This window comes from Amblyraja radiata, chromosome 28, assembly GCF_010909765.2.
Source record: "Amblyraja radiata isolate CabotCenter1 chromosome 28, sAmbRad1.1.pri, whole genome shotgun sequence".
NCBI lineage: Eukaryota > Metazoa > Chordata > Chondrichthyes > Rajiformes > Rajidae > Amblyraja > Amblyraja radiata.
Window position 1 is genome coordinate 708,013 of NC_045983.1, and position 14,039 is coordinate 722,051.

Consider the following 14,039-nt stretch of genomic DNA (forward strand, 5'->3'; position numbering starts at 1 on the left):
GCGGAGGGCACGTATTCCCTCAACGTTACTCCTCATAAAATAACGATCAAACTTCAAACTGGTAAGTTCTCGTTTAATCTTACTATTTTACTTCGGAGTCACGTGAGTGGCTACGTGAAGATTTTAAAGCTCTGTGATTTCATGCCGTGGAAACGAGTCCATGCATCACATCTGGCTTCATTATGGGGAGAATAGAGTAACATCATTAGACACCAATACGATATTGAGAACCCAACGATAAAAATATTAACACCAATTATTGCCCCTATTTATGGGGTAAATGATATTACAGAACTTACATTTGTTTCTGCAAATGTTCCAGGTTCAATGACTGGTTTGTTATAAAGTCGTTGGAAAGATTCCTCCGTTGACCATCCTGCTGTCTCTAAGATTTGGTCCATAGGAACGTTCACCTTCATAGCTGCCGATGTAGCCGCAGCCCTGGTGGAGTGAGAGTTAAAAAATGCTAATGTCTACTCCAGCCTTTATTAGGACCTGTTTAAGCCATCTAGAGATGGTCTGGACTGTCACTGTTTTGAGTGGCTGTTTGTAGCTGATTAAAGTGACATATCTTCCCTCTGATGATCTTTGCATACTCCATATATAATAGTAAGTGTGTTACAATACAGAGACGACCATCTGTCGGGTAGGCCCTGAATTCTGTTTTTAGGCCTGCTGACCCCTGTCTGTTCTGTTTGACTATTTCATAGATGTGAAAAGTTAAATTTCCAGATGAATAATCATGTTGTCCAACCTATGTTTCTGTTGTGACTGGACCCTTTGTGCCGTGACCAAGGCCATCAGCATGACTGTTTTCATAGTCAGTTTCTGTAGTGACAGAGCTGTAGCTGAAGACCAGTTTCTTAACATGGTCAGTACAATGCTCACACTCCATATTTGGGAGTACCTGGTTCTTGGGGAATTAATATTAAAATGCCCCTCATGAATTTGGTTACCAGGGTGTGTCCCAACATAATGCCGCTCTGTTCCTTGCGACAGGTATGTTGACAGAGCACTTCTGGCGCATTTGATGGCACTATGACTGAGCCTCTCATCGAGACTTGCCAGGAATTCCAGAACAGACGGGGTGTTCTTAGATCTGTGAGTGATGATTATTGTTGTGACAGTACTTCCCATTTCTTGATGACACCAAGTACTGATGTTTTGGTGGACTGTCTTGTGGCCCGCTGAAATAATTCCACATTCGGTCCGTCAGTCCCAGGTGTAGAAGAGGTGCTTTCAACTCTATAAATTAATAGATTATATATAATTATGACATGGGTAACTCCCCTTGTTGCGGGAAGAACCAGTAAGTTAGGTCTATGATGGATGGTGATGCATGGTTCTAAAACCATGTCGATATCACCGGGACCCATGGTTGAGTAGGCCAATCAGGTACTATCAAAATACCAGACGCGGAGTCTATTGTTTATTCCTAAATACCCGACTGATGAGGCAGAAGGAGGGAATGCATAAATGATCCCCCAAAGCAGCGAAGATGCATCTGAACCACTGCCCCAGGTTCTGGTTTCCAAGAACATAATTCGATAACTGGTACGAGCATGGATGTGAATAGGTCTGGTGTTATCTGGTGTTCCATACCGTGCTGTTCCAGCAATACATTTTTATCCAACATCCATACAGTGTTTCTAGACTTAGCGTGACCTGTTGTCTGCCACTAAATTCAGTTTACCTGGTAAGTTGGTAGCTGATATCCAAATATCTATCTGGATACACTATTGCCAAATAGTGTTGGCCAGATAGTCACATGATGTCGATAAGTTTCCACCTATATGGTTGACATATACTACGGTGGTGTAGTCAATTTGTAGTCTAACATACTGGTGATATAACCCAGAACAATATGACTTAAAGCCATGGCATGCACTCACTTTCCCAGGTATTTATGCCCAGCGTTTATAATGATGCCTCCTGTGCATTCCATCTCCCCCACAGCTGGAGATGGAATAAGTAGCATCCCAATCCAAGTGCCCATCAGTATGAAGTTCCATAGACGGGTAGCTGTTAATGTTTGGATTGGAACAATGCCTAATGTTATGTTTCCACCATTTTAGTACCATAGTGGCCTCTGTTGGTAGCTTCATAGGTCTGTCAGAATGACCCCCCATAAATTTTTGAGTGACGCATGATTGCGCTCAGTAATTAGATAATGTAAAGGTCCGATTTATGTGGCTGGAACACAGCCACTAATGCCAATTATTCTACTACCAGTCTGATGGATGGTTTAGTTTACTGCAAGCCTCCATTAAGGCTGTACCCTTTCTTACTGCAAAGTCACTGACATGTGAACTGTGTTAAGGGTGAACCGCAGATGATCTATTGTGTTAAATACATCTGTGGGCACCTCCAATGAGTACTGTATAGTAAGCATATTTTAATACGATGCTTGCCATGTAGTACCCTAGGATCAGTACCTTTGCAGTAACAAAGGTTCCCATCTAGTAATGAATATAAAGTACGAAAGTATTCAAATTAGTCAAATCTATGATGATGTGGCAACCACCATCTATATATGATAAAGATTTTTGGACACGAATTCCTGTGATTTGTGTTGGATGTCCTCCATTATTCCTATTTTATTTGGGCACTGTAGTTCAGTATGCGCTTTTCATTATTTCTTTCCCTGTAAGCATGAACATTCAGTTCGGTACATGCTGAACTGGAGGATTATGTTTTGAATAATTCTATGGTATACCCCTATACTTCTGAAATATAAGCGTCGGTAGTAATATTCTATGCATCCAGATAGAGCTGTAATCTCCCACCAACCTCGTAAGGAGCCAAACCCACCTTCCTCCATTGTTACTATTAGTAGGTTTGTTACTATTTCGGCATCCTCCGTGGTCGTTGAGGTGCCGGTGTCTGTGATGAGGGTTAGCGCATTCCCCAGGAAGTACTTTTTAGACGTTGCTTAATGTGCCCCAGAGTTTCTCTCTATGTCAAGTTCTTTACCTGTTAAGATAAGATGCCTCCAAATTTTAATATTGGAGGTTAGGAGGTTCCAGGTTTGCATATAAGGCCAGTGCATCCTGGTGATCTAGTGTCATGTCTTTTTGTTTATTGTGCGGGCGACCCCGTCCCGCTGTTAGGACTTTTAGAACTTTCTTTCGTTTCAATTCCCTCCCTTGCCATGTTTTCAAATACACTGGTTGATATTGGGAACATTCAGACTTTTGCAGTTCCCTGATGGTAAGTGTCTTCCAATAGGTTTTCTGCACCCTATGTGCACTAGGGGTATGTTCTGCACCCCTGTTCAGGTGCAGCCCAGAATTGACCCCCTATACTCCCCTCTGATGAGGGAGAACACTGTGCAGCCCTACAAGAGGTACTGCTGTAGGACTTACTAGCTGCCTCCCTGTGACTAGTCTCCATCTCCCGGAGCCTGCCACTTACCTGCTGCAACAGCCGCTCTAGCTGGCTCCAATGCTCTCGGGCACCCAACCGGCTCCAATGCACATGGTCACTGGCCTTCGCGGCTGCTCCTGAAGCCGCTGCTCCTGAGGCCGCTCCTGCTCCAGTTCCTGCAGCCACTCCACCCGGCCCCAATGCTCACGGGCACTGGCCGTCGCGGCTGCTCCTGAAGCCGCTCCTGCTCCAGCTCTTGCAGCTTGCCCAGGATTGACCCTCGGTGTTCCCCTCTGATGAGGGAGAAACACTGTGCAGCCCTACACGAGGTACTGCTGTGGGGATTACTACCTGCCCACTGTGGCTAGCCTCTATCTCCCGGTGCCTGCCACTTTGGGGTATTTCCTCCAGCAGCCGTTCCAACTGGCTCTTATGCTCTCGGGCATAGGCCACTCCCGGCTGCTGTTAATCCTGCAGCCGCTGCAACCGGCTATAATGCTCTCGGGCACTGGCCGTCGCGGCTGATTGAAGATGGTCCCTCCTGCAGCCGCTCCAACCGGCTCCAATGCTCTCGGGCACTGGCCGTCGCGGCTGCTTGAAGATGGTCCCTCCTGCAGCCGCTCCAATCGGCTCTAATGCTCTCGGGCACTGGCCGTCGCGGCTGCTTTGTTCCCCGCTCCCAGCCGCTCCAACCAGCTCCCGTGCGCACGGGCACTGGCCGCTCGCAGCTGCTCCTAAAGCCGCTCCAACCGGCCCCAATGCGCACGGGCACTGGCCGCTCGCGGCTATTCAGAGTCGGACTCCTCGGAGTCAACGACCCTGTTAGTTTTTGCTTACCTCTCCCGCCCGGCCGGGGCCGGTGCGGCAGCGAAGTCGGGAGCGAAGTCGGGCACAGCTGTTCCCATTACGGGAGATTAGCGTGCCTTTGGCTGCTGCTGCCGGCTGCCCGCAACTCCGCGGTTCTCCCCCGCCAGCTTTCCCGCAGCCTTCGTGGATCCGGTCCATGTCTCCACCTAAAAGGTAAGTGGAAGGAACGCAGAGTCTTCTTACCTGCTGTTCCCGCCTTTCAAATTCTGGAACGCAGAGTCTCCTTACCTGCTGTTCCCGTCTTTCAAATTTTGCCGCTAAGGGAACGTCGTTCCCCCTGCTGTGACTCGTTGCAATGCGTGTAGCGATACCAGACGCATGCGTCCTGGCGGGGTTCTTCACGTAGTCCCTCACGTGACTCCGAAGTAAAATTCCACACTCACAACTGTGTGAAAAAGTGCAACCTCATCGCCATTATTTTTAAACTGTGGCCCCTGGTTCTGTACTCCCCTCACATTGTGGCCTCAGTATCGTCCTTGTACGGTGCTCCTTCCACAGTGGGACACTCTGTCAGTGATGCCCTTCCAGAAATGTAGACACAAAATGCTGGAGTAAAAACTCAGCGGGACAGGCAACATCTCTGGAGAGAATGTAGCTCTACAATGTACAAGCTCCAACACCGCCCTATTGCCATTGCAGGGAATTATTGATCTGCCACCTACACCTCTTGTGTGATCTTCGTTTTGCACATTACTTAATTTGCTTTCTGCACTGAATCTGAAACGGGACGATTGGAACTAATTTCACAACATATTTTATTTTCCAGCTGAAATCGAATGACATTTCACTCTGGTGATGTTACTGAACTTCGAAACGCACGACGCAGCACAGAGGCAACGCAGCTCTACAGGTGAGCTGGTAAAGAACCAACATTGTCCTTTGAGGCAGCAACGTACGAGACTGGCGCTGTCAGAGAGGCAGTGACATTTGTCGGTGCTCAGAGCAATTGCTTTGAATTATGACCGTGGGACAGCTGAGCGAGAAGGTCAAATTGTTCTTGACGTTTGCTGCCGGGGTGATAGAGTGCCTCGGCTTTGCGGGTGCGATCCAAGGCTGGCCTTCCCTGGTCTTTGTGCTGAAGGAGGAAGACTACTTCACTGACCTCTGTATCCCTCTGTACAACTCCAGCGATCCTGGGCCGAATAATTCAACTGGTGAGTGACCGGGAATAGTACAGGGGGAGAAGGAAGTTGGGGTGTCATTTGAAATGAGAAGCAAGAGTCATCAGATGCTGGAATTTCGGGCAAAGCATAAAGTGCTGCAGCAACTTTGGGCATCAGGCAAACTTTATGGAGAGAATGAGCATGTGACGAATGGAGTGGAAGCCTTTTCCCAGACGGCTATAGTTGGGGGGAAGCTAGAAAAGATCGATGGGTGCTGGGCGAAGTCGTTGCTGGATACATTTGAGGAATGTAGGGAGGGGGGAGATTTATTGACCGGTGGGTGGAGTAATCGACTGGTGAGAAGGAAAAAATATACATTTTCATGTAAGGTGAGCAGAGATGTGGAGGAGGGAGATGTAAATTCGGAGGCGGTCTAGAGGTAGGATGGTGACGTGAGATATTTTGAAGAGGGGCAATTGATTAAGTTTAGCTTTCGGTTTAGTTTCATTGTTGTCAGGTTTACCGAGGTACAATGGAAAAATGTTTTGCTGTCCACATTTGTTTTGCTATCCCACAAATCAGGCGATACTATACCTAAATATTCGAACAAAAATCAACTTGCAGCTTTATAGGGTTTCGGTTAGGTCGCAGTTGGGGTATTACACTTGGGGTCGCCAATTCAGCAAGGATGTCGAGACTTTGGAAAGGGTTCAGATGAGGGTCATCTGGTTGCTGCTAGAATTAGAGGACATTCGTTACAGGGAGATGTCAGACAGATTTGCATTGTGTTCTCTTAAACTTTGGAGGCTGAGGAAAACCATGTAGTAGTGTATAAAATCATGTGAGGCACAAATACTTTAGTCAGTCAGAACCTTATTCCCCCGGATGGAAATATTAGGTACTAGAGGGAATAAAATTCCCTTTCCAGAGAAGAAAGCACACCAATGACTCTACTTCCTTACAAAGCTGAGGACATTCTGAGTGTCCCGTAAATCCTCACCAACATTTACAGATGCACCAAGAAAGGATTTCATCAGAGTGCATCACAGATTGTTTTGGGAACAGTTCGCAAGAGCGCAAGAAATTGCAGCGAATTGTGGACGCAGCCCAGACCATCATACAGACAAACCTCTATTGATACCTCACGCTGCCTCGGCAAGGCCAGCAGCAAAATCAAGAACGAGTCGCACCCTGGCCACTCCTTCTTCTCCCCTCTCCCATTAGGCAAAGGGTATAAATGTGTGAAAACACACAACTCCAGATTCAGGGACAGTTTCTCCCCAGCTGTTATAACCATATAACCATATAACAATTACAGCACGGAAACAGGCCATCTCGACCCTTCTAGTCCGTGCCGAACACGTATTCTCCCCTAGTCCCATATACCTGCGCTCAGACCATAACACTCCATTCCTTTCCCGTCCATATATCTATCCAATTTATTTTTAAATGACAAAAACGAACCTCCCTCCACCACCTTCACTGGAAGCTCATTCCACACAGCCACCACTCTCTGAGTAAAGAAGTTCCCCCTCATGTTACCCCTAAACTTCTGTCCCTTAATTCTCGTCATGTCCACTTGTTTGAATCTTCCCTACTCTCAGTGGGAAAAGCTTATCCACGTCTACTCTGTCTATCCCTCTCATCATTTTAAAGACCTCTATCAAGTCCCCCCTTAACCTTCTGCGCTCCAAAGAATAAAGCACTAACTTGTTCAACCTTTCTCTGTAACTTAGCTGCTGAAACCCAGGCAACATTATAGTAAATCTCCTCTGTACTCTCTCTATTTTGTTGACATCCTTCCTATAATTAGGCGACCAAAATTGTACCCATACTCCAGAATTGGCCTCACCAATGCCTTGTACAATTTTAACATTACATCCCAACTTCTATACTCAATGCTCTGATTTATAAAGGCCAGCACACCAAAAGCTTTCTTTACCACCCTATCTACATGAGATTCCACTTTCAGGGAACGGTGCACAGTTATTCCCAGATCCCTCTGTTCACCTGCATTCTTCAATTCCATACCATTTACCATGTACGTCCTATTTTGATTTGTCCTGTCAAGATGTAGCACCTCACACTTATCTGCATTAAACACCATCTGCCATCTTTCAGCCCACTCTTCCAACTGGCATAAATCTCTCTGTAGACTTTGAAAATCTACTTCATTATCCACAACCCCACCTATCTTAGTATCATCTGCATACTTACTAATCCAATTTACCACACCATCATCCAGATCATTGATGTACATGACAAACAAACAACAGTGGACCCAACACAGATCGCTGTGGCTCCCCACTAGTCACTCGCCTCCAATCTGACAAACAACCATCCACCATTACTCTCTGGCATCTCCCATTCAGCCACTGTTGAATCCATCTCGCTACTCCACCATTAATACCTAACAATTGAACCTTCTTAACCAACCTTCCGAGAGGAACCTTGTCAAAGGCCTTACTGAAGTCCATATATACAACATCCACTGCTTTACCCTCATCAATTTCCCGAGTAACCTCTTCAAAAAATTCAAGAAGATTAGTCAAACATGACCTTCCAGGCACAAATCCATGTTGACTGTTCCTAATCAGACCCTGTTTATCCAGATGCTTATATATATTATCTCTAAGTATCCTTTCCATTAATTTGCCCACCACTGACGTCAAACTAACAGGTCTATAATTGCTAGGTTTACTCTTAGACCCCTTTTTAAACAATGGAACAACATGTGCAGTACGCCAATCCTCTGGCACTATTCCCGTTTCTAATGACATTTGAAATATTTTTGTCATAGCCCCTGCTATTTCTACACTAACTTCCCTCAATGTCCTAGGGAATATCCTGTCCGGACCTGGAGACTTATCCACTTTTATATTTCTCAAAAGTGTCAGTACTTCCTCTTCTTTGAATCTCATAGTTTCCATAGCTACTCTACTTGTTTCCCTTATCTCACATAATTCAATATCCTTATCCTTGGTGAATTCCGAAGAAAATAAAGTGTTCAATATCTCCCCCATCTCTTTTGGCTCTGCAGATAGCTGTCCACTCTGACTCTCTAATGGACCAATGTTATCCCTCGTTATCCTTTTGCTATTAATATAGCTGTAGAAACGCTTTGGATTTACTTTCACCTTACTTACCAAAGCAACCTCATATCTTCTTTTAGCTTTTCTAACTTATTTCTTAAGAATCTTTTTACATTCTTTATACTCCTCAAGCACCTCATTTACTTCATGCTGCCTATAAATATTGTAGATCTCTCTCTTTTTCCGAACCGTGTCCAATTTCCCTTGAAAACCATGGCTCTTTCCAATTTTTACTATTTCCTTTCAACCGAACAGGGACATAAAGATTATGTACTCTTAAAATTGCACCTTTAAATGTCTTCCATTTCTCTTTCACATCTTTCCCATAAAACAAACTGTCCCAATTTACTTCTTTTAAATCCTTTCGCATCTGCGCAAAGTTAGCCGTTCTCCAATCAAAAATCTCAACCCTAGGTCCAGTTCTGACTCTCTCCATAATTATATTGAAACTAATAGTATTGTGATCACTGGTCCCGAACTGTTCCCCAACGCATACCTCTGCCACCTGACCCGTCTCATTTCCTAACAGGAGGTCCAGCACCGCCCCTTCTCTAGTAGGTACTTCTATGTATTGCTGCAAACAGCTATCCTGCACACATTTTACAAACTCCAACCCATCCAGCCCATTTACAGAATGTGTTTCGCAGTCTATGTGTGGAAAATTGAAATCTCCCACAATCACTACCTTGTGCTTACTACTAATATCTGCAATCTCCTTACATATTTGCTCTTCCAATTCTCGCTCCCGATTTGGCGGTCTATAATACACCCCTATAAGTGTTGCTACCCCTTTCCCATTTCTCAGTTCCACCCAAATAGCCTCCCTAGACGAGCCCTCTAATCTATCCTGCCAAAGCACTGCTGTAATATCTTCCCTGATAAGCAATGCAACACCTCCACCTCTTGCTTCTCCAATTCTATCACACCTGAAGCAACGAATTCCGGGGAATAATTAGTTTCCAATCACAGCCCTCCTGCAACCATGTTTCACTGATCGCCACAATATCATACTTCCAGGTGTCAATCCAGGCTCTAAGTTCATCCACCTTTCTTACAATGCTCCTAGCATTAAAATATACACATTTAAGAAACCCACCCTCTCTTATTCTCTGTTCATTGTCTTTTTCTTCTCTCTCCCCTACATTTTGGGTCAGAGTGCTACCTTACTCTGCCTCCTGCCTCACACACTGACTGCTAGCTTTCCCAATTTGAGTCCCTCCCCCCAACCATACTAGTTTAAAGTCTCCCCAGTAGCCTTTGCAAATCTCCCCGCCAGGATATTGGTCCCCCTCGAGTTCAAGTGCAACCCGTCCTTTCTGTACAGGTCGCACCTTCCCCAAAAGGGGTGCCAATGATCCAGTAACTTGAATTCATACCCACTGCACCAGTCCCTCATCCACACATTTATCCTCCACCTCGCTCCATTCCTACTCTCATTGTCGCGTGGCACAGGCAGTAATCCTGAGATTGTTACCTTTGCAGTCCTTCTCCTTAACTCTCTACCTAACTCCCTAAATTCTTCTTTCAGGGCCTCTTCTCTTTTTTTACCTATGTCGTTGGTACCTATATGTACCACAACCTCAGGCTCCTCTCCCTCCCATTTCAGGATTTCTTGGACACGTTCAGCCACATCCCTGACCCTGGCACCAGGGAGGCAAACTACTATGCGGGTCTCCTGTCTTAGTCCACAGAATCGCCTATCCGACCCCCTGACTATAGTCCCCTATTCCAATTGCCCTCCTCTTCTTTTCCTTACCCTTCTGAGCAACAGGACCTGTCTTTGTGCCAGAGGCCCGGCCGTTGTAGCTGCCCCCAGGTAGGCTGTCTCCCCCACCCTTACTCAAACATGAGTACTTATTTTCAAGGTGTGCAGCCACCGGGGTACTCACCAGTCCCTGCCTCTGCCCATTGCCCTTCCTAACTGTGACCCAGTTTTCTGTCTCCCGTGGTCTTGGAGTGACCACCTCCCTGTAACTCCTTTCTATGACCTCCTCGCTCTCCCTAAGCAGACAGAGGTCATCGAGTTGCTGCTCCAGGTTCCTAACATGGTCCCTTAGGAGCCCCATCTCGACGCACCTGGTGCAGATGTGGGCGTCTGGAGGGCACTCAGACTCCATGACCTGTCATGCAAGTAAATCATCCTACCCCAAACAGAGAACGTTTTTGAACTAAGATCTATCACATGGTGACCCTCGGACTTTCCTTGATTGGAATTTGCTGCCTTTACGTTGCACTAAGCATCACTCACTCATCATGTATCTCCACACAGTAAATTGACCTATTGTAATCATGTATCTGCTAACTCGAAGCTTTTCATCGTGCCGAATTACACGTGGGAATAAACAAAACTGAACTGAGTTTGAGTTTAGAAAGGCAAAGGTTAATGGATATCCCCGGAGCATATTCTTTACAGATGAGGCGGCGAATGCCCGGAACCCGCTGCCAGTGGCCGTGGCGGAGACCGAGTCAATAATGACATTTGAGAGACTTTTGGACGGGCCATTGTGTATGTAGGGACGGGCGCGATATAAATTATGTGCAGGCTGATAAGATTTGGTTTTGGCATTAGAACAGACAATGTCGGCCGAATGGCCTGATCTGTACTGTACTTCATTCTATATTATATGCTTCTCCTAATTGTATGTACTTCTATCAGGTCTCCCTTTCAAATGTACTCCCACTTTTAACCCCACAACGACCTTTTACTTTATTCCCCTCTCTCATCTCCATCGCGCTCCCTCCTCTACAGAGGACTTGTATTCCACTGTATTGCCCTTTCCCCGTACCGCACCTGCGCTGTCCGCCAATCGCTCACTCTCCACCTCTCTCTCATTGTCTCTCTCTCTCTCTCACTCTTTCTCGTAGTGGGCTGTGATCCGCAGGGCGAACGCTTCACCCTCATCTTCACCATCGCCGTTTTGACCATGAATATCGCGTGTATTGCCAGCGGGGCTCTGCTGGACAACTGCGGAATCATGCCAACGCGCTTCCTGGGCATGTAAGTCACTCTGGGCACCGGGTCAGTGGTTACTGCGCCTTCGCAAAGCCAAGAGGGGGATGTGCGGAAGCTGTGTGCGTAAGACAAGGTTCTTTAGGAGGATAGCAATAGACAATAGACAATAGATGCAGGAGTCTCTCTCTTGAAAGCATCCAGAGAACCTGTCTCCATCCAGAGAATGCCACGGACTCGCCACTCTCAGTGAGAAAAAGTGTTTCCTCATCTCCGTTCTAAATGGCTTACTCCTTATTCTTAAACTGTGGGCCCTGGTTCTAGACTCACCCAACATCGCGAACATGTTTCCTGCCTCTAGCGTGTCCAAGCCCTTAACAATCTTATATGTTTCAATGAGATCAACTCTGATCCTTCTAAACTCCAGAGTGCACAAGCCCAGCTGCTCCATTCTCTCAACATATGACAGTCCCGCCAACCCGGGAATTAACCTTGTAAATCTACGCTGCTCCCCCTCAATAGCAAGAATGTCCTTCCTCAAATTAGGGGACCAAAACTGCACACAATACTCCATGTGCGGTCTCACTAGGGCTCTGTACAACTGCATAAGGACCTGTTTGCTCCCATATTCGATTCCTCTTGTTATAAAGGCCAACATGCCATTCGTTTTCTTCACTGCCTGCTGTACCTGCATGCTTACTTTCATAGACTGATGTACAATGCCCCCAGATCCCGTTGTACTTCCCCTTTTCCCAACTTGACGCCATTTAGATAGTAATCTGCCTTCCTGTTTTTGCTACCAAAGTGGACAACCTCACATTTATCCGCACTAAACTTCATCTGCCATGCATCTGTCCACTCCCCCAACCTGTTCAAGTCACCCTGCATTCTCATAGCATCCTCCTCACAGTTCACACTACTGCTCAGCTTTGTGTCATCTGCAAAATTGCTAATGTTACTTTGAATCCCTTCCATCAAATCATTGATGTATATTGTAAATAACTGTTGTCCCAGCACCGAGCCTTGCGGTACCCCACTAGTCACCACCTGACATTCTGAAAGGGATCAGTTAATCCCTACTCTTTGTTTCCTGTCTGCCAAACACTTTTCTATCCATGTCTGCACTCTACATCCAATACCATGTGCCCTAATTATGCCCATTAATCTCCTATGTGGGACCTTATCAAATGCTTTCAGAAAGTCCAGGTACACTACATCAACTGGCTCTCCCTTGTCCATTTTCCTAGTTACATCTTCAATAAATTCCAGAAGATTAGTCAAGCATGATTTCCCCTTCGTAAATCCATGCTGACTTGAACCGATCCTGTTACTGCTATCCAAATGTGCGGTTATCTCATCTTTTATAATTGACTCCAGCAACTTCCCCACTGCCGATCAGGCCAACTGGTCAATAATTCCCTATTTTCTCTCTTCCGACTTTCTTAATACTTGTGATAACATTAGCTGTCCTCCAATCCACAGGAACTGTTCCTGAGTCTATAGAACATAGGAAAATTATGACCGATGCATCCACGATTTCTAGAGCCACTTCCTTAAGTACCCTGGGATGCAGACCATCAGGCCTTGGGGATTTATCAGCCTTCAGTCCCATCAGTCTATCCAACACCATTTCGTGCCTAATGTAGATTTCCTTCAGTTCCTCTGTCACTCCAGATCCATTGGCCACTACCATATCAGGAAGATTGTTTGTGTCCTCTTTAGTGAAGACAGATCCAAAGTACCTTTTCAACTCATCTGCCATTTCCTTGTTCCCCATAATAAATTCACCTTTTTCGGTCTTCAATGGTCCAACTTTGGTCGTAACTAATTTTTTCCTCTTCACATACCTAAAAAAACGTTTATTATCCTGCTTTATATTTTTGGCTAGCTTACCTTTGTACCTCATCTTTTCTCCCCGCATAGTCTTTTTGGTTATCTTCTGTTGTTCTTTAAACATTACTCAATCCTCTTGCTTCCCGCTCATCTTTGCTACGTTCTTGTACTTCTTCGCTTTAATGTTTATACTGTCTCTGACGTCCCTTGTCAGCCATGGTCGCCCCTTTCTCCCCTTGGAATCTTTCTTCCTCCTAGGAATGAACTGATCCTGCACCTTCTGTATTATTCCTAGAAACACCTGCCATTTTGGTTCCAATGTCGTCCCTGCTAGTGTATCTTTCCAGTCAACTTTGACCAGCTCCTCCCACGTGGCCCCATAGTCCCCTTTATTCAACTGTAACACTGGCACCTCCTTCTCCCTCTCCAATTGTAGACTAAACCTGACCATGTTATGGTCCCTGCCTCTTAATGGCTCATTAGCCTCGAGGTCCTTTATCAAATCCGGTTTATTACAAAGCCCTAAATCCAGAATTGCCTTCTCCCTGGTAGGATCCAATACAACCTGTTCAAATAATACATCACGAAGGCACTCTACACAGTCCCTTTCTTGGGGTCCAGTACCAACCTGATTTTCCCAGTCTATAGTCATACCAAGTCAAACAACCACCGCATTACTTTTACTACATGCCAATTTTAATTCCTGATTCAACTTGCGCCCTATGTCCAGGCGACTGTTTGGGGGGCTGTAGATTAGTCCCATAAGGGTATTTTTCCCCTTACAATTCCTTAGTTCCATCCATACTGACTCCACATCTTCTTTCAAAG

The 14,039-nt window shown here is 45.8% G+C and overlaps 1 protein-coding gene across 1 annotated transcript in view; it reads left to right on the forward strand.

The window, feature by feature from the left end:
• The first annotated feature begins 5,191 nt into the window (after positions 1-5,191).
• Positions 5,192-14,039, forward strand: part of LOC116989131 (solute carrier family 43 member 3-like) — a 43,962-nt gene continuing 35,114 nt past the window's right edge. Inside the window, exons 1-2 of the mRNA XM_033046356.1 lie at positions 5,192-5,387; positions 11,294-11,426. Of these exons, the coding sequence (XP_032902247.1) occupies positions 5,192-5,387; positions 11,294-11,426 (329 nt within the window). The remainder of the gene's footprint in view (positions 5,388-11,293; positions 11,427-14,039) is intronic.